Genomic DNA, 18044 nt, shown 5'->3' with positions numbered 1-18044 from the left:
AAATAGATTATCAAATTTCATATGATGATGGTTAATGCGAGAAAGATTAGATAACTAAAATTTTCAGACCAGTCCTACCTATCAAATGATATTATGTTTAATTTAGTAGTTGAAATTAAAAGAGAAAAATCGACATTTACACAATATATGCTCTTTTAACTACATCTCGCTTTGATACCCTATTTTATTGGTTTTTCAAATCTCAAATACCTAAACGAACCAAAAAAAAACATTATGGCTCCGAATATTTACAAACCGCACTGCACCGCACCGCAATTATAGTAGCCAAAATATCTACAAATCTATATATGTATATGTTTTTGTTACTACTAGTCCGTGTTCATGCACGGATATAAATATTTCTAAAGTAAATATACTATAATAATTGATTGTTATTTATTTTTAATTTTAAATTAATTTATAATTTGTATGCATCATTTATATTAAAAAAAATTAAATACCAAAACGAACTTCGGTTCGGATCGGATTAGGTTTCATTTCTTCAAATACCAAAATTTTGAATAATTCGGATATTTAATCAATTTTTGTTCGGATTTGGTACTACTTATTCGGATAGGGATCGGTTCGGTTCTTCGAATTCAAGTTTGTTGTCCAACCCAAAATAGTGACATAAAAAAAAACAAATAGCATCATATTATTAAAAAATAACGCGAAAACAAATAGGATTATATTTTTAAAAATAACCCTTGGGCGGACACGCGGATCAAAATCTAATTTATATTTAAAATAATATAAAATATCGAGAGATTTTGTTTAGATGTAATCTTTGGAGTGTTTTTCTGGCTGATAAAATTCAGGTTTGTGTTGTGTACCCGTTAAACTACCCTCCATCATAGTTTTGCGGAACTTCCAAAAATGGTAACTACGTGTTTGTTCATGTCAGATTGATGAACTCTTGAAATCTTCCTGCCGTGTGGTTTGTTTGCTTCAGACATCCACTAAACATGCTTTTAAAAGTATGTATTACATGTCCAATCTACTGCAACAACAGCAGCAGAAAAAAAAAGAAAACGAAAGGAAGTCTATGTTTCACATTTCGGTAAGGATCAAAGAAGATGCAATTACAACGTACGCAAGGAACAAGAATAATCCTATTTGAACTAAAAATCGTGGATTTTCCCTCATGTTTGGGGAAGTCACCGACCTATAAAAGAACAAATCACTTTTGTGAGTCTAATTTTTGAATAGTTCGTCCTTATAAAATAAAAGCCAACCAAGAGGAGAGATAGATCTTTTGACCTTGCGATTCGCTGGGAGAGTCGATGGAACGGTAAGCTTTGGATGAACACAATGCCTGGTCCCGTCAGCGTCGCTGTTACTACGTTATCACCCTTTTTGGTAAAATATAGAAGGTTGTAGAGACGTGAGTAAAGATCATTTTGCTAGGAAGGGAAAACAAAAAGAAGCAAACGTACCCCGAACACTGCCCGTCTTACAGGTGCAGCATGGTAGTTGATTCTGAAATTGATGGAGGGAGTGAGAGCGGCAATGCAAGAAACGTCAATGGTGAGAACTTCTCCCACCTCCAGGTTTTTCTGTACAACTTATGAAGCAAGTGAACTAGGATCAGTTTTGGTTTCTTTTTGGGGTGGGGTGGGTAAAAGGCCTTAAGTTGAGAGAAACCTTAGATGCATACCAGAGCCACCGGCAGTAATAAAAGCAAGTCCCTGGCCAGATAGCCGTTGTCTCAGAAACACCTACAACAACAATTACGTGAGTTAAGGCCAGAGATATATATATACATAGATAATTTCTCATAGTGGCATCTAAACGAAGTAACTAGGAAAGATGTAAATAAGTTTTGAATAAAGTGTGTCAAAGGCCGTTGCAATGTGTTGTTTTCATTACCTCAGCGCCAGCCGCAGCAATGTTTCTAGCTCTATGTCTCTGGTAAACAGAGTTTACCACTTTCACATCATGGACGGAACAGAGAAATGCATCTGGCTACATAACATGAAAGAAAAGGTCACATCATTGATTGTTGGTCTATGGAGAATACATAAATATATCAATAATAAATTGACGGTTCGTGAGCTAGATATCTACCTGGCAAAGGATGTCCCCACCAAACATTGCCAAATCAATCTTCACGTAAAGAACCAAAACACATAAGAAGGTATAGTAAGCATCATAGTTAGTAATAACAATAAGGAAGAAAATCATGGCAAGCTAGGGGATCATTAACTGGGAGTATCCTAGCCAAAGAAGGTGCAGCGATACCGACAAAACCATCGTTCTGCCCGGTGTTGCGAAGAAGCACACTGCTAACACTCTTGCCTAAAACCCACTGTACAACACCAACTTCTTGTTCAGGGGTATAAGTATTCTCCATCTCAATGGAACCAGACATGTAGCACATTGAACCTACAGCACCATATCAATTCAGCTATAAATAGAGATAAAGAAGATGCTGAAAAAAGAGTGGAAATTACCAGGCTTAGCAATGACCTTCTCCTGTGGTTTTAACATAATCTGACAACAAAAACGAGGTTACAAGAACTTGAGGATACAGAACATAAACACAAAATTGCGCAGACTAGAAAACCAAACTAATGTTTCATCCAGGTACCTGAACAACCTGTGCTTCACCACCCAGAATTTGAAAAGGTGTAACTGTATCTTCTTGACTCTGCATCAAATAACACACTTGTGAGATGATAACCTTACATATACAAAATTAATATTGATAATTCACTATTAATTATTGTGACTATCACAAAACTAGATTAGCTTGGATCGTGCGCCTAGTATCAAGAAGGAGACTTAGAAGAAAACCTGATAGACATAAGGCTGAAAGGGAGTAGAGAAAAACGGAGCAGCCATGGCGGTGATAAGATAACGTCGCGCGTTGATGCAAAACCGATCAGATCGCAGATCCACAAATATACACTTCGGTCCAACTGTTCGCGGTGGATGTGACCGACGGGGGACCCAACAAGCGACCGATTCAATTCGCTTAATGGTATCACTCCACGTGGAGCTATGCGTTGATTCTGCTTACGTGGTTGCATCTCATTGGCTACCTATTTACAACTGACGTAACTTTTAAAACCCGGTTGAATTTGCTTCCGTTTTTTCTCACCCAAACCACTGATTTGGTGATCAAAACCGGTTCAACCAACATTGGTTTACAAATCTTGGTGCAACCACAAACAAAATCCATTCACAAAAGCCTCAACAAAACTTACAGAACTGAAACAAAAGACAATTTCCTATATAACCAAACCAACACAAAGCATATATTTTCATCAACAAAACCTCAAAATGGAGAGACACACAATGCCGGTCTGGAGTAGTATGGCGCCTAAGACCATCTCCAACCTACCTCTATTTTTATCTCTATATTTTCCTCTAAAATAGAAAAACTCTATTATAAAGGTGGATTTGCGCCAATGTATACTTTTATAATAGAGTTCTTCTATTTATAGAGGAAAATATACAGATTTGCTATTTTCATCTCTAAATATAGAAGTAAAAAGTAGGATTCCTCTATATTTTTCTCTAAAATAGAGGAACTCTATTATAGAGGCATACATTAGAACAAATCCACCTCTATAATAGAGATCTCTATTTTAAAAAAAAAATATAAAGATATACATTGGAGATGCTCTAAAGCGCACGAACAAAATAATGCGCTTAACAATTTCATCAAAAACACTCATAAATTGATCTACTATATTAATAAAACAACGGTTCTTTGGTGTTTTTCTGCATTTAACAGGTTATTTGATAATGTCATTGGTTTCAGATTACTCTAGTTCATCTTGTATTCACCTAACTGTTTTTTTTTTCAGCAACACTTTATATAAATGCAAAATTTAGAATAATTTACTTTTAGTGAAAAACAGAACAAGACATGTATTGGTAAATACAACGATCACTTTGAATTCGTTTTAGATTAATTTTTCTTTACTGAATCCTTGTTGAAGTAGGAGAGAGTGGAAGAGATAGTATTAGAACCCAACAATAAACCTCATGTATGTTTTTAGTTTAAAAATACAGAAAACAAAAATAATTGGTAGAAAATAGCATATGAGATAGTATTAGAACCCAACAGTAAAACGTAAGAGATATATTGACAATAGAAAAAGAGAGTACGGTCGAATTTGTTGGAATTCTGTTACAAATCAGTGTTCTAGCAAAAAACATGAAGAGGAAAAAAAGATGAATCAATTCTCTTAATAAATGTCATCGATATAGAAAAGGAAATTAGTTGATTTATTTGATTTTATATGACTAATCTAATAGTATCATTTAATGAAAAGAATATATAAAACGGGAAACTAAGACTGGTCACTACGGAATAAAAAATTCTTTCAGTTATTATAAAAAAAAAGGAAAAAAGGATGACAAAAATATATATTGAACCGAACATCTCTCATTAGGAATTGAATATCTCAAGCCACTAGACCAAAAAGAACTGATAAAAGTTGGCACCCCTAAAATTTATATCATAGTTGGCGCCCAAAATCCTAGCTTTATGAGCTTTAGCCCAGAGTCGGGCCTGAAGACACATGACAGATCTTATCCCTATTCCACCGGCAAAACTTAACCAAATCTTGCATATATCACTCCAGATCAACACTGAAAGCTTTGGTTAATACGAACCAACTGTAAAAACATAAATTATATGTCAAATTTTGATTGGTTAGATGATTTGTGATTTAGTATATAAAGGATATATGATATTTATTTATAATTTTAATAGATTTAAATTAATTATAACAAATACAAAGACCATAATATAAAATACAAATACTTTTAAAGTTAGATTTGAAGTTTTGTTTTCGGATAATAACAATTTGAAACTTCAAAATATAATATATTTTTCTAGATGCTCTTGTACAAATAAAACTACTAAACAAGAGTTTCATAAAACAAGTAAAACTATAAAGCCGTCTTTGTAATAATTCTAAAACAAACTTATTTTATTATATAAAATTTGGTTTTTAAAAATTGCTAATTAACATGATCACGACGTGTGTCAATAAAAATTGAGATTATGGCATGTGTCAAAAATATGATTAAAATCTCTTTTGTTTAAGATTTAAAATATTTAGAAAAGTAAAATTATTACTACAAATTATAACACAATTAATATATATATTTTTAGCCTAAACAAAAGAAAATTGTAAAAGTACTCCAAGTATTTTTTTTATAAATTACTAACTTTCTTTTTAATAGATAATTGTATATTTAGGAAATTATGAACTTAATTAAAAATATTTCACATCTATATTTAGGTTTAAGCTTCCTCATATTCTTTTCACAAAACTATTTACAAGAAAAATATTACATTAGTGTTTTTTAATTTCTTGATAGAACTCGATTTTTTTATTATCCTTACTACATCTTATAATGCTGTCGTAATTTGTTTTGTAAATTATGATATTGTTGTCATAGATGAGTAGGTAAAAATATGATTAATATATGTTCGTACGTGTAAGATAAAATATATAATTAATTAAATTGAAAAAAATCTATTAAAAAAAGAAGTTAATTGTTTAAAATCTTAAACAAAAATGAACTATAGAATCCTACAAATACACTAAACTGTTTAATGAAAAATCTTAAGAAAAAATGAAATATGGTCTGCAACATGTACATAATTTTTTGTGGGTATATATAAGATGCATGTATTGATGGTTTAATGTTTATTTATTATTAATTACATGATAAAAATGATGAGCCATAATAATTTATATTGGTTGAACAACTAAAAATTCATAGATCACACAAACCAAAATATATAAATGATAACATATGTACAAAAAAATTTCAATGACTCTACAATAACAATACAAACTTCACTTAATGATCAAGAAAACATTAAAAATGTATTTAAACAAGAAGAATAACCTATAGTAAGTTAATACAAACATTAAACTAGTACATAAGAGAGTATATGATGTTGTCATTGACTCTATTAGCCTTATTTAACTTTCAAGTTTTTTTTTTATTTTACATTAATTCTTATTCCGGATTGGGTTCGTTATAAATTTTGGAAAATTTGCCAAAATAGAAAAAAAACACATACTTTATCCTCTTAGTTTAAAAATTTTTGTCCCATTTTTTGCCTTAATTACCCTTTCCATTTATCAAAATTAATGAAATAAAAAAATTATGAATCAAGACATTATAAAAATAGAAACAATTGGTGAAATACCCATAAATACATACTGGTAATTTTTGGGCTGTAAAACTTGTTAAAATAAAATTTATAATTATGTTCTACAGAAAGAAGATGTCATCTTCTATAAAAAAATGACATGGTGGAAATTGAATTCTAGGTTAAACAAGTTATTCTATTTTTGCTAGAATCAATAATCTTCTTCTAAATAGAAATATAAATATGAAGAATGAAGTCTACGCATTCTAAAACATTTCTTCGAAATGCAACTTCTACTTTTATCAGAAATTCTAAAGTTCTACGAATACGAAATGTAGAGGCAACTCAAAAGGTACGTATGTAGAATCTGTTTACGAATTATTTGTTTGTTCTCTACATAGAGTAAAAACTACATTCTATGGATAATAATAATCATATTTCCGAAAATATAGCAAGTTCAGTTACAAAATATTTTAAAAATATTTGGAAATCTTTTTACTTTCCTAAAACGTGTTTCAGCGATTTTTTTTACAAAAAATATATCTAAATTAATCTATTTTTCTTCATCTATGAGTATATATATATATGGTCTATGATGTATGGAAATTAGGAACACAGATGAAAAACACAACATGGGTGTGACTGGTAACCATCAATGAATATATTTATCAGATGAAATTAACCAGTTGAACCCATATGTTTATCAGATTATATATACATGGGTGTGACTGGTAACCATCAAGGAATATTAGGAATGATTAGGAAAAGAATGAATAGGAATAAAATTTTGGGAACGATGAGGAACAAGGGTTCCTTATCAAAATTAATAAGGAACAAATTTGCATTATAATTCTCTACAAAAAAAGGAATGAGAAGGAACGAAAAAGAAAAAATATTCCTCACGAATGGTAACATTTTTGAGGAACATTAAAGAATGCAGTGTTCCTGTTCGTTCCCTTGGTTACCATTCAAACCTGACAATTGAAATTGTGAAGGATATAGAACGATCGTGTGGGCTTTTGATCTTTTGTGCATTGAAGCCCATCCCTCTATTTTTTACTTTTGGTATGTTTGGAATAGGTTTGGGCCTAGTCACTTAGTTCACAGAGGTAAATAAACTTATTTACAGTATTATATTTACAATTAGTATTCAACTAATTAATATTTAGCTGAAATAAAGTATAAACTGCATTGACAATTTAAAACTCTTTAAATAGCTTTGGTACATCTTTGAACAAGGTTAAGAGTTATGCTGAACAAAAACAAAGGAAAGGCAAAGACCAATAACATTCATCTTCTTTTTCTTTTCCACCCTAATAAACAAAGCTGAACGAACTAAGCAGTTAAAAACAAACCAATTAAAACAATCTTTATTTTTTAAGTTAATATAGCCAAAGAACTAATCCGAGAGCTCAGCCCCGGAATCTGTCTGCAAATTGTTGTTTGTTGCTAGTCATGTTAATGACAGTGAGTCACTTGGCTACAGCTACAAATCTGGGAGACCATCGCATCAGGCAGATTTTTGGACAGCATGAATCACGGTGTTCATGTCCGAACCACCACCACCACTGGCAGGATTTGGATGAAAGGCTGACTGCCTGGAAGACGAACCTCCGACGAGTTTCAATGAAAGAGACTGTTCTGATACACCGTTTTGGCTAGACTCCCCGAGGCTGAGCTTAGACATGCCAAGAAGCTGATCAACATTAATAGGGGCGGCTTTTGAGTGCACAGCTGTTGGCCTGAGTATCTCGTGAGTCTCTTCCTTGGCCGGCTCGGTGACATACGCAGCAGGCCATACCGGGAAGGGGAATGAGTAGAATGGTGAGAAGTAAGTCGGGTACAGCACAGGGAACGAACCAGGCGGTTGTACTTGTAGCTGCGTTTGGGTGGTGTCTTCTGGTGTGAAAGAAGAAGAGGAAGCTGTTACAGTTGGCGGCTCCTCAGCACTAGAGTTTGTGGATTTCATGGATTCACACTCCTCTGTTTCCAGGATCAATGGCGCTGGAACAGAGTCAGTGCTCTGCATTTGTGTTTCCATAGGAACGTCCTCTGCCTGCTGTTCTTGAGAATCCACCATAACGTCTGTTAACTGCCATTAGAATAACGAACGGCAAAAAAACACTATTTACATTGGAGTGATGACCCATAAGGTGAACTTTACAAGCACAAAAAGAGACCAGCGTAGACAATAAAGAAAAGGGACTAACCTCATCAGGAATCATATCAAAGAGACTAGAACGTCTCTTGCGACGAGAGACATTAGACTGCCTGATGAAGTACTTCTGAGCGTGACTTGCAACTTGAGTAGGTGTCCTCGTCGTCACATAGCTCCTGGAGATACCTCTCCAATCTCCTTTCCCCAGCTTCTGTAAACCCATCAAGAACATCCTATGCTCCTCTTCTGTCCACGGATTACCTAACAACATCCATCACATAAAAAAAAAATATCATCAAATCCATTAAAAGTCAGATAATTTATAAATAATTCCCAAAAGGGTAAAATCTAGAACTCATATGATATCATTCAGAAACATCCTCAAGAAAAAAACAAACCTGTGAAGATAACGTTACTGTAATCAATAAGCAAAAGGAAGTCCCATAAAGTTGGAAAACGCATAGAGAGATACCTTTCTTCCTCTCGCGGCTAGAAGAAGAGCCAGGAACGAAATCCTCGGAGGCGTAACCGTCGCCGACGCCGTGGTCATGGCCATCACCGGGAGAACCAGGATTGTTCGACGCGGTTCCGCCAAGCCCGCTCAATCCAGAGCCCGAGTAGTGGCTGAGATTACCCATACTGGCACTTTTCCGGATCGAACCCTCTGTGAGACGGACGCCGAAGAGCTTAACACCGCGATTAGGACATGTACGTGAGTTATGGCCATTTTGATTGCAGTGAGAACAACGGCGAGTCATAGCCGTCGATCGGATCTGATCGGACTCGAATTCAGGTCCTCCGCCGTCGATCGGATCGAAGATAATCTCTCGGACGCACAGAATCTGATGAACGGTAAGAGAAAGAGAGAGAGAGAAGAGAGACAAAGGGATGTTTATCTGGTCGGATTTATTACACTAAATAAATATATATGTTATCGGCTGTGTCACAGGTAGATTTTTTTTTTTTCATTTTTCATCTTTTCGTTGACTTCTAGTCAAAGCAATTGATTTCTATTTATCATTTTCTTTAGATTTAGACTATTTTTTGATAAATTCCACTTTTTTTCAACAAATCGTTGCGAGTATGCTCATAAATTCATCTTAATATTTTGACTAAATACCAAAACATGTAACTTCTTACGGTGTTATATATTTAGACTGTTTTTGTTTTCAGTATATATATTGAGATGTTGTTTAAAAGTTTAAATCATATCGGATAATATTTAATCAGTATATATATTAAATACAGTAAAAGTTATAAATTAATAATTTTAGACTATAATATCTTATTAAATTAGAAAATTGTTAACTTAAAGCTATTCTAATTTTCGCATTCATATATTTAGAATATTTTAATATAAAATAGAAAATAGTATTTACATTAGCTTATAGATTTGGTTTTCATTTCTATTTTTCTTATAATATATGATATTTTTACTGAAATACATAATTATATATATGTTGAGTGAGTTTAGAAATAATTCAACAAAATAATATTAAAATGAAAAAATGTAGATGAATTTTAGTTTTTAAAAGCTAAAAATGCAATATTTATATTAAAATTTCAAAAATTTACTGTATTCCTAAATTATGTTATATTTTAAATTGATCCAACTTGAAACCAAAAAAAATTACCAGTTTCCTGTGTTTTTAATGTTACTAGTCTTGGTTCGGAGAGATTATATTATATGTGTTTACTTTTTATAATTGAATCGATATGAATGAATCATAATATCATATACTAAATAGTTTCATTTAGAACAACTCTCTCTTGACAAAAAAAATAAGAACAGCTCTCTTTTGTAATTTTGAACAACTCTTTGCTAAACCTCAAAAAAAAACATTTGAATATTTCTAGAATGCTACAATGTAATCAACATGAAACCACATCTCTTAATAACTGCCACAAGTAACAAGAATGCTAAACATGATTAAGCAAAGAGGTTCACGACATATTTCTATGCTCGAAGCACGTACGTGTATTGTCATGATTCATGGATGCAGATAAGTAGGACCCACTTATCTCAGCCACGTGGTCACTATTAGAACGAATATTAGAAAAGGCAATACTAGTACTTCCACATATGAGACTTTTTCTGGATCTCATCATAGGATAGCATGAGAATTGAGAAGTATATCAGCCGTCAACGTGGCTTTTCTTACCTTGTTATGTTTCACTTATTGGGCTTGTAATACTCGGCCCGTATAAGGTATATAGGTTAGTTTTTAGTTCTGACCACTTTTACTTGATTTATAAGAAACCGATGGAAGCCCTAATGAGGTGTGAAGTCTAGTAGATTTTGAGTTGAAAAGGCTTTTGTATGTATATGAGAAGCACATCTATTTATATGGCCCCAAAATTTGAAGATGTAAGATGTCTGCCTTGAAGTAGCCGCTGACGTAGTTGCTGAAGCAGACGTTGTAGTGAGTGGTGAAGTCCATGTGGAGTCAAGATGCTGAGCTGGAGTCGTGTAGACTTGGAGAGCAAGGGAGTATCTTGAAGATATGGAAAGGGGAATAAACTTGAAGAGCAAGTTTATGACTTAAAGAAAGAGGAATAAGTGCATTCCAAAAAAAGGAAAGTTGCACTTATTGTTATGGAAGATGTCCATACATGTTGCCTTGGAGACTAGGGTTTCGGGAACATGGAGAATAACTATAAGATAGCTATGGGGTCGTCTGTATAGAGATAGAGACACGGAGGCTGATCTTATAGAGAGAGAGAAGTTCTTGGAGGTGTTCTTGGGTCGTACTGAAGCAGTGGCTGAAGTATTTGACGGAAAAGAGACATAAGCGGGTAACTTAGGAATCTTTCAGTAGCGTGTGTTAGGGTGTTAACACTAGACGTGTAAAAGCTGAATAAGCAAGTCTTGTAAAGATTGTTTAAAGGAGATTCTAATAAAAGCATTGGTGTTTGCTTGTGTATTTGTCTCTTGATTTATCTTCTGCATTACTCAATTGTGGTGTCATCTTTGCACTAACAAAATTTTGTTCAGCTTAAACATGATAATGAATTAATGACGTAGATCAAATTTTGATGATCAAATTGATGATCAAATTTTGAATGTCACCATTTTATGGCAAAACAAGCACAACCGTATCCACTAAAGTAACGCCATTAACTATTTTATCAATTTATTAGCAAACTGTAAATGTTTAGAAGATACTCACAATTAAGTAATTCAGAGCATGCTAACTTATCAGAAATTTTAGCATTGTTTTCTCTGAGTTTTTTAAATAGTTTACAGCTAAATACAAATACTATAATCTGTATTAATATTTTTAATAGTTTATAATAATATAGTTATACATCGTTAAAAATATTTAAATTCATTTTTGGAAAACACAAGATGAGATATTCTCACAAGTGATGCTTTTAAATTCAGTATTGTTATTCTCCATCTCATATAATTTTCCATCTTGATTTAAAAATAGTAATTTTCAGGCAAAATGGCGAAACAATTATTAAGTACATATTAGGGACAAGCTCCCGCGCAAGTGCGAGGTTTTTTATTTTTTTCCTTACCGTAAGTTGCCAAGTAGTTGACGTAGTTTGTGAAGTTGTTATTGAGACTGTGTATAGTAGGTGTGGGTAGAATTGTATATTACGTGTTTTGTGGGCCTTTTTTGGTAAACCGTAGGTCGCTTTGTGTTATTTGACCTGGTTACATTGGGTGGGTTTATGAGTTTGTTATTTTTAGTGTTCAAATGGCTTAACCCAAAGATACAATTATATGTTTGCTGTTTAACTGAATTTTTTTAAATTTTGTGTTAATGGTTTTATATGTGTTACAGTTAGTTTATTGTTCTGGTGGTTTTCTGGGTGCGAGGAAAATTATTTTAAAGTTCATTGCAGAGTTAGTAATTAAAATTGCATCTTTTATAAAATTTAAAAATAGAAAAGGTTATAATATCTTTATTTTAGTTTTCTTTTTTAACTCAGAAATGATAAAAATTCTTGTTTACATGACCGACGTTTATGTTGTTGACATTAAACTTTACTGATTTATAAAGCTGGGGTTAGGTAAATAAGTAAAAGAAACATATTTTTTTGTCAACTAAAGTCATAGTAATCTTAAACTAGTAGGAAGTAGTTTTCATCAAATCAAAGAGACAACCAAAGTTCAAAGGAGAGAAAACATGGGTAAATACAATTGAAATGAAACGAAAGCTAAGTGGGAGGTACGGTTAGATGGTCTTGAGAGAATCACTGAAGGGGGAGTTTGCGTTTGTTCCGTGAATCCCAGAAGCGAAGGAGACAGGGATAATACAGCCTAGGCGGAGCTTGTAAAAGGTAGCGGGGACAACAGCCGATTGAGCAACAGTAGCATTGTGTAAATAACAAAAGATTTCACAAATATGACATATATACAAGAAACATTGCAACAATGACAAATATAGCCTGGTGGAGGCGTTTTCCTTTCCATTCCTGCTCAACGAAAATAAACTCAGTCTCAGTATCTTACATTTTGCTGAAAGATTAAGGTGATGATTGTTTCAGTAGTTTTTAGTTTTAGTTTTTGGTTTTTAGATTTTATTTTTTGGTTTTTAGATTTTGGTTTTTGGTTTTCAGCTTTTGGTTTTTAGTTTATGGTTTTTAGATTTAGATTTTGGTTTTTGGTTTTGCAGTATTTTTTTTATTTTTGCAAAAATTAATTAATGAGTTACTTTGAAATAATACAACAAAATAGAAATAAATATTTATATTTACAATTAAAATTATCAAAATATTGTGATAATTATTTTAAATTAAAATATAATAACATATTTTAATTATTATATTTTTATTAAAAATTATATTATAATAAAATATTTATCATAAAATTTATATATTGCAAAAAAATAAAAATATTTAAAAGTTTGAAACTACTTAGAAATTTTTCTTATATAAATTACTTTTAATTTTATAAAATTATATAGCAATATTTTTTAAATATTATAAATTATATAAAAATAAAAATACTTAAAATTTTGAAACTAATTATAAAATTTCTCATATAAATTATTTATATTTTCTTAAAATTGAATGGCTATTTTTATTTTTCATGACTAATACAATATATTGTATTACTAAAACATATTATGTGACTAGTAATTATTAAAATTATTCTATTATTTTATATAGAGAAATTAATAACTAAGTTTTAAAATTAATTAAAATTATTTATAAACTATATAAATTTATTTTACAGATATTAAACACAAATAAGTTATATCACATTATTGTTTAAATTATAGCTAATGTACCAAAAAATTGTATGATTATTTATCTTTATGAAAATGTTATTTATTAATTATTAATTAATTAAATGTTGTAGTTTCTATCCAAAAAAAATCAAAATTCGTTTTTCCTTTTAAAAGCTCACAAAAGTTGGTTTTTAGTTTTTCTTCACAAATTGGTTAAACTTTTCAAAAACTAGTTTCCCTAAATTTTAGGGAATCTATTTATTAGAAATCTTGATTGGCAAATCAAATGGTTTCTACAAAAACAAAAACTAAAAACTAAAACTTGATTGGATGAAAAATGGTTTTTGCAAAAACAAAAACCAAAAACTAAAGCAAAAACCACAAACAATCAACCTCTAAGCATTTTTCGACAATGATGATGAAATTTCCACTATGAAAACAGCGTCCATCAATCCTTCCAGCTATATTCCTCATATAACCTTTACCCAGGCCAAAACCGTCTTCTATTCACATGAAAGAATGTCAAGTAAATTATATAGCCAAGATTTATATCACATAACCGTGCTCATCAGATTAAGAGTACTACTTACTGCTGCCACCGAAGGAATACTGAACATTTGTCAAATTTTGTATGTTTACTGTGGAATTTACAGAGAGAGTCCAAGGTTGAGTGACAGAGGCCGGTTTTGAGCAACTGGAGCCGCAGAGAGATCCATTTTCAAGGAGATGTTATAAAGTAGAGCAGTCGATGAGTTTTTTTTAGTTGAAGAGTTCCTCGTTGAAGATGAAGTATATAAAAAGAGGGTTCGCGGAAGGTTAAGAATCGGGACCATTAATAGTGAATTGATTAAAAGCTAGGAGATGTATAGATTAAAGAAGGGAACTGCAACCGAAAATACAAAAGGTCACTCTGTGATTTGAGATTTGTGACTGTTTGAAGCAATGGACAAAACAACTCTATATTTTCCTGAGAAGACAAGCTTACGGAACTAAGAAAAGACTATATATTTCAGTTGTGTCTTCTCTTTAATTTCTATGACAAATCCCATTGAATATTAACTTATACTCGCTATTACACAATTTGAACCTAATTTTATTTTTTTTGTTATTTTTTCGAATGAGCCTATATAATGTTGAGGCGAGAAAAAACTATCTCATTACATTGGCACAATACTATTTGGTTCAAGGAACATATTCCACGTAATGCGTTTATATCATGGTTGGCTTTGCGGAGAAGACTGCCAACCAAGGATCGCTTGAGGCGTTGGGGGTTAAATGTCTCCAGAACATGTGTCTTTTGTAATCTGGAAATAGAGACTCACCATCATCTCTTCTTTGAGTGCTCTTTCTCTCGCTTGATATGGGAGCCTTTTGCTGCTGAAGTTTGGATTTCTCCTCCGGCTGATCTACACTCTGTTGCAGTCTGGATCAATCTACCTGCTGTGGAAAGAGCGTAATGCTCGTGTGTTCACAGCTGTCTCCTCACCCTCATCAGTCATCCTTGCCTCTCTCGACCGTATGATGCGTGACCGTCTTCTCTCTTACCCGGCAAGTTCTTCTTTCTTCTCTTCTCTACTTCTTTTTATCTTTCTTGTATAAGACATCCTTAAGGCTTTTTTTACCTTGAGTTGTTGTTGGTTGTTTTTGTTTCCTTGTTGTAATAAGTTGTTTAAAAACAACAGTGTAACCTTTGCGAAAATGATAATCTTAACATCTTACCAAAAAAAAAACAACAAATATTGACTGATTGATGTGAATATATATTTTATTTTAAATCATTATAGTGGACGAAGAAAGCATCATAATTTGTACAACAAATTTTCTTAGATTCACCTTATCATACTCACCATTTTACCATTTTAATTACATAGTTTTACATGAGCTTCTTCACCCTCCCCGGTTATTTTCTCTTTATTTATAACTACAATATAAAGTTATAAACTATATATATTATAAATTAATAATTTATTTATCCTTGAAGTTTAACGATTAAAAATAGAGCATAATTCAATATAAATATATGATTCTATTAATAAATTAGGAGTTATAAATTTAAAATTTTTAGAAATATCAAAAGTTGTATGTTAGTTAATTATCTTTTAAATGACATTTATTTATAATTCTTTTTGGATGAGAATATTTTGGCTGAGGTGGATAGTCTCAAAAGCCTTGAATTTAGTCCCTTTTATATAGTAGGATGATTAGTTTTATAAACTTTACGAAAACCTTACAGATCAGTTCGATTATTATAAAATTTAGTGATCATTTAATTATATGGTTGCATATTCTACATGCTAGGAAGATATGTATTTTGAAAAAAAAAAGTTTCAGTCATTGGAAGCTTCTATAAACACCAAAAACACTTAACAAAAAGATAGACAGCTAGACACGCAGTGTTCAGAAAAATAATTATTTTTCATCGTTTATACCAGTTTTTTAGCACATGTTTTAAGCAAAAAAGAAAAAAAAATGAAAAAGGCAAAAAAAAACAGAGAACCGCTGTTTAGCGTGGGCTCTTTAGAATTGGTAAGAAACTCTTACGTGTCGGTTCGGTATTGGACCCCATTAATGTGTCTCTCTCTCCTTCGTGCGAAATCAATTTTCTTCCTCCTCCATTCTCGATCATTCCTTCTTCTCTCTCGAATCTCATCTCGATCTCCTTCATATGATTCGAAGACTGATTCGATGTGCCAAGTCAAATATAGTTTTTAGTTACCTCTGAGTTGGTGCAGCATCATCTTCAATGGACATGTGTCCCTTAATACCACCACAACAACTATGGCTTATCACCGCAATATTCTGTACCAAAAAAAGATCACTAAAGAACTGTTTGACTGTGATTAAAAATAGTTGCAACTTGATGCATTTAGACCCATTTCCAATTTTTTTTCAAACCAAGATTTCAACTAATCGTTTCTTTCTCGTTTATGATTTGTATTTGTATTTTTAATATGCTTTTATGACATTTTTATTTAAATTTTATGTATGTTTTCCTTTCATGTTATATGTTATGAAATCCAATCATTCAATTTTTTTCTTAACGTTTGATTAATTATGCTATTACAACGATGAGAAATATTACATAGACGATTCAACAGCCGATAATTCTACCATCATATGAGAATGCACGTCTGACTGCATCGCTCCGAGCCGCCCTATGAAATCCATGTTCGATGATACGTCCTTGCACCATGCTGAAGACCTTTTGTAACAATTTTTCTCCATGATCTGCATAATTTGCGTTTTCTAGGGTTTGACTTTGAACTCCAGACCTCTTGGTGTAGAAGCATTAATGAACCCTTAGTTAAACCACTGAACTAAAGGGGCTTCCACTCAATCATTCAATTAAAAAAAAAGAAAAAAACTCTAAACTTATCAAATCACAAGATTAACTCCTAAATTATTCATTAGCACCCTAATGGGCTCTTACCAATAGAATTGATCTTGCGTGGATACGAATTTACCATTTTGTTTTGCAGTATCTTAATCTGAGAGTCTGTTAACTTAACAACAGATCATGACATTTTTGTCGTAATCTGATAAAACAAATTAAATTGAGAAAAGTAAGACATGTCTTAAGAAAGAGGAAGAAGAATCAAAGAAAGTAAATATTTTTACAAAAAAAGAATTAGAAACATAGGCATGCACACGTTTGGGTAAATCTCTCTCTCTGCTTTCTTATCAGCTTCTTAGGGTTTTAGATCTCTCTTCTCTACGCGCAGGTGAAAAACCATCTCCCAAGCTTAGCTTCTAGGGTTCTCTTCTCTTCTCTACTTCGCAGGCAAATGTGAAGTCTCTCCATGCTTTTTCTTCTCTCACCCTTGGACCCCAAGTCTCTGGTATAACTCATGTGGATCCCAGGAACGCATCTCCATCGGCGGCTGTTTCTAACCGCACGGTGGCGTTACGATCGGCTCGTCAGCCGCGTCTCTCTTACTCCTCCTTCGCTCCGTCATCCGAGCACGATCACCCGCCGCAGAGAGAGGAGGAAGAAGAACCGGAGGAGGAGGAGGAGAAGAGGACTTGGAATCTGCGGCCGAGGAAGGCTTGCGTCGGAGGAGCTTCGGAGGTGAAGAATCTGAAACCAAGCGGAGTGACGGAGCCGCCGCCGAAATCAAACAGACAGAGAGGAATCGCGGCGGAATCTCCCGGCGTCGAGGTTAAAAACGAGAACCACAGGCTTTGGGTCGCTCTCTCGAGAGACGAGATTGAAGAAGACGTGTTCTGTATAAGCGGGAACAAGCCATCTCGCAGACCAAGAAAGAGGGCCAAGACATTGCAGAAACATCTCGATGTAAGTGTTGGACGAATTGCCTCACCACAAAAGTTTCACCAACATGATCATTGAATTAGAATGTCTGTGACTGTGAGTGTAGGTTATGTTCCCTGGGCTGTGTCTTGTCGGGATGAATGCTGTTTGCTTCATAGTATCCACTTCTCCTGGCTAAGGTGGGTGCGCTAATCACTTGCTCGCTCCATTAGGCTTGGATCACCATACCCTTTTCAAACTACATTGATCCGTAGAATATGATACTGTTGCTTTGTGTTGTAACATTCAATCAATGACAAG

General features: G+C 33.0%; 3 protein-coding genes across 3 annotated transcripts; 1 reads left to right on the top strand and 2 right to left on the bottom strand.

Annotated features, from left to right (window-relative positions):
* Window positions 1-955: 955 nt before the first annotated feature.
* LOC106452999 lies at window positions 956-3028 on the bottom strand. Its single transcript, XM_048765972.1, has 10 exons — window positions 2797-3028; window positions 2591-2650; window positions 2454-2493; window positions 2207-2385; window positions 2068-2106; window positions 1870-1965; window positions 1658-1718; window positions 1437-1564; window positions 1261-1352; window positions 956-1165 (listed from the first exon to the last, which is right to left on the bottom strand). Exons 1-10 carry the CDS (start codon window positions 2842-2844, stop codon window positions 1051-1053), a joined length of 858 nt encoding a protein of 285 aa, XP_048621929.1. The 5' UTR covers window positions 2845-3028; the 3' UTR covers window positions 956-1050.
* Window positions 3029-7321: 4293 nt separating this feature from the next.
* On the bottom strand, window positions 7322-9197 carry LOC106452972 (transcription factor KUA1-like). The gene is made up of 3 exons (XM_013895184.3): window positions 8761-9197; window positions 8341-8549; window positions 7322-8222 (listed from the first exon to the last, which is right to left on the bottom strand). Exons 1-3 carry the CDS (start codon window positions 9044-9046, stop codon window positions 7641-7643), a joined length of 1077 nt encoding a protein of 358 aa, XP_013750638.2. The 5' UTR covers window positions 9047-9197; the 3' UTR covers window positions 7322-7640.
* Window positions 9198-17116: 7919 nt separating this feature from the next.
* LOC106364307 lies at window positions 17117-17922 on the top strand. Its single transcript, XM_048764008.1, has 3 exons — window positions 17117-17130; window positions 17336-17768; window positions 17851-17922. The coding sequence occupies exons 1-3, from the start codon at window positions 17117-17119 to the stop codon at window positions 17920-17922; spliced, it is 519 nt and encodes a 172-aa protein (XP_048619965.1).
* Window positions 17923-18044: the final 122 nt, after the last annotated feature.

Source organism: Brassica napus, chromosome A1, assembly GCF_020379485.1.
Source record: "Brassica napus cultivar Da-Ae chromosome A1, Da-Ae, whole genome shotgun sequence".
In the NCBI taxonomy this organism is placed as follows: Eukaryota; Viridiplantae; Streptophyta; class Magnoliopsida; order Brassicales; family Brassicaceae; genus Brassica; species Brassica napus.
This window is presented reverse-complemented; position numbering and strand designations above follow the sequence as displayed.